A 1,732-nucleotide genomic window follows, 5' to 3' on the forward strand; every position below is an offset into this window, starting at 1 on the left:
TTTGGGAGGGCTCTGGGATCCCCAAGCTGCACCCCAGGGATAAGCCACACTTTCGGGAGGATTCCCGGACCCCCCAGCTCACCCGTGAGCTGCGTGACAGCGGTGGCAGCTAGCGCCTCGGTGGCCAACGTCACCATGTCATCAGAAGCCACCGTGACGATGTTGACCTCGTCGCCTTCCTCGGGCTCGAGGATCTTGATGCCCGCCTTGCCCTGGTGCACTGTCTTCACGTGGGAACGCAGGTTGTCCACCCGGTTGAAGCCGCGGCCGCACTTGTCGCCCAGGAACGGCTTTTCCCCCTGGGGCAGGGACAAGATGAGGAATTGGGGGGCGGTGGAAGATTTGAGGGGGATGGGTGGTTAACAAAGATTCGGGGGGCTGCCGGGGAAACCCACCGGTGTGGATGATGATGTGTTTGGAGAGGTCGCCCACGTTGACGAAGGCTTTGTTGCAGACGGTGCATTTGTGGGGTCGGATATTATCGTGGTGGCGGATGTGGTTGGCTAATTGGCTTGACTGCACAAACCTTGAGCGAAAGGGGACACAGGGGTCACCACCCTCCCTCGTCCCCAAGCGAGGACACCCTGGCACCTCCACCCACCCACCCTCCACGGCTGGGTGGAGGTGCCCCCCAAAATTCATGGGGTGAACCCTCACCTCTTGCCGCAGCGTTCACAGACGTAGGGCTTCTCCCCCGTGTGCTGGCGCACGTGGGCGATGAGGGAGCTCGCCTGGGTGAAGGCTTTCCCGCAGATCAAGCACTGACACGGCTTCTCTCCTGGGAAAGAACAGAGAAGGGTGTGTGAGGATCATCCACCCGGGGACAGGGGAGCACGCAGGCTCCCCAAAAAGGACGCGGCGGTGACAGAGCTGCAGCCCTACCGGTATGGATGCGGACGTGTCGCTGCAGCGCCCCGGGGTCAGCGAACTGGCGCTGGCAGTGGACGCAGACGTAGGGTTTCTCCCCGCTGTGGATCCGGAGGTGTCGTTTCAGGTTGCCTGAGAGCAGACGAGGCTTAGCCCGGGGCGGGGTACGGGGACGCCAGCACCCTCCCTCCATCCCTGGGGAAAGCCCGTCGCTATTTACGGAGCAGGGACCACGCGGGAGCGTTGCACCGCCAATTCCCCGAGCCCAGGATCGGGCGCTAATGTGGTGGTGGGGCCAGCCAGGATAAGCATCCCATTTTTGTGGGGCTCGCCCAGACCCCTCTGGCGCTGCAGCGGTTTGGGGAGATGAGAGGAGACGTCTCCGTCTCCGAAAGCTGGATCACCACCTACCAACCCCGTGCTACCTGAAGTGGTGAACTGTTTGCCGCACTCCCGACACTTCAGAGGCCCGTCCGCGATGTGAATCTTCAAATGAGCCTTCAAGTTCCCCACCTGGGGGCAGATAGAGGGATGCAGAGAGCCCTCTCTGCCCCACATCACCCCCCATCTCCCTCTGGAGGGATGCAAATCACCATGGGTCTGGCTCTTCCCTCCCCCCAACTCACCTGGTTGAATTTCTTGTCGCAGTGGGGACACTTGTGCTCCTTGTCGGTGTCGTGGGTCTCCAGGTGCCGCATTTTAGAGGTGGGATCGGAGAAGGAGCGCCCGCAGTAGTCGCACTGGTACGGTTTCTCCCCGCTGTGGACCAGCTGATGCCGTTTGAGGTTGCCGGAGGTGGTGAAGAGCTTGCCGCAGTCGTCGCAGCGGTATTTGGCCTCCCCCGTGTGCCGTTTCTTGTGCAGGT

The 1,732-nt window shown here is 62.0% G+C and overlaps 1 protein-coding gene across 1 annotated transcript in view; it reads right to left on the bottom strand.

The window, feature by feature from the left end:
* Window positions 1-82: 82 nt before the first annotated feature.
* ZBTB17 (zinc finger and BTB domain containing 17) overlaps window positions 83-1,732 on the bottom strand; it is a gene marked incomplete at its 3' end in the record, with an annotated part of 4,520 nt that continues 2,870 nt past the window's right edge. The window contains exons 7-12 of the mRNA XM_010289139.1: window positions 1,494-1,731; window positions 1,293-1,380; window positions 883-999; window positions 658-778; window positions 398-526; window positions 83-300 (exon numbers count right to left, since the gene is read on the bottom strand). Coding sequence (XP_010287441.1) covers window positions 83-300; window positions 398-526; window positions 658-778; window positions 883-999; window positions 1,293-1,380; window positions 1,494-1,731 — 911 coding nt within the window. The remainder of the gene's footprint in view (window positions 301-397; window positions 527-657; window positions 779-882; window positions 1,000-1,292; window positions 1,381-1,493; window position 1,732) is intronic.

This window comes from Phaethon lepturus, unplaced genomic scaffold (assembly GCF_000687285.1).
Source record: "Phaethon lepturus isolate BGI_N335 unplaced genomic scaffold, ASM68728v1 scaffold24716, whole genome shotgun sequence".
NCBI lineage: Eukaryota > Metazoa > Chordata > Aves > Phaethontiformes > Phaethontidae > Phaethon > Phaethon lepturus.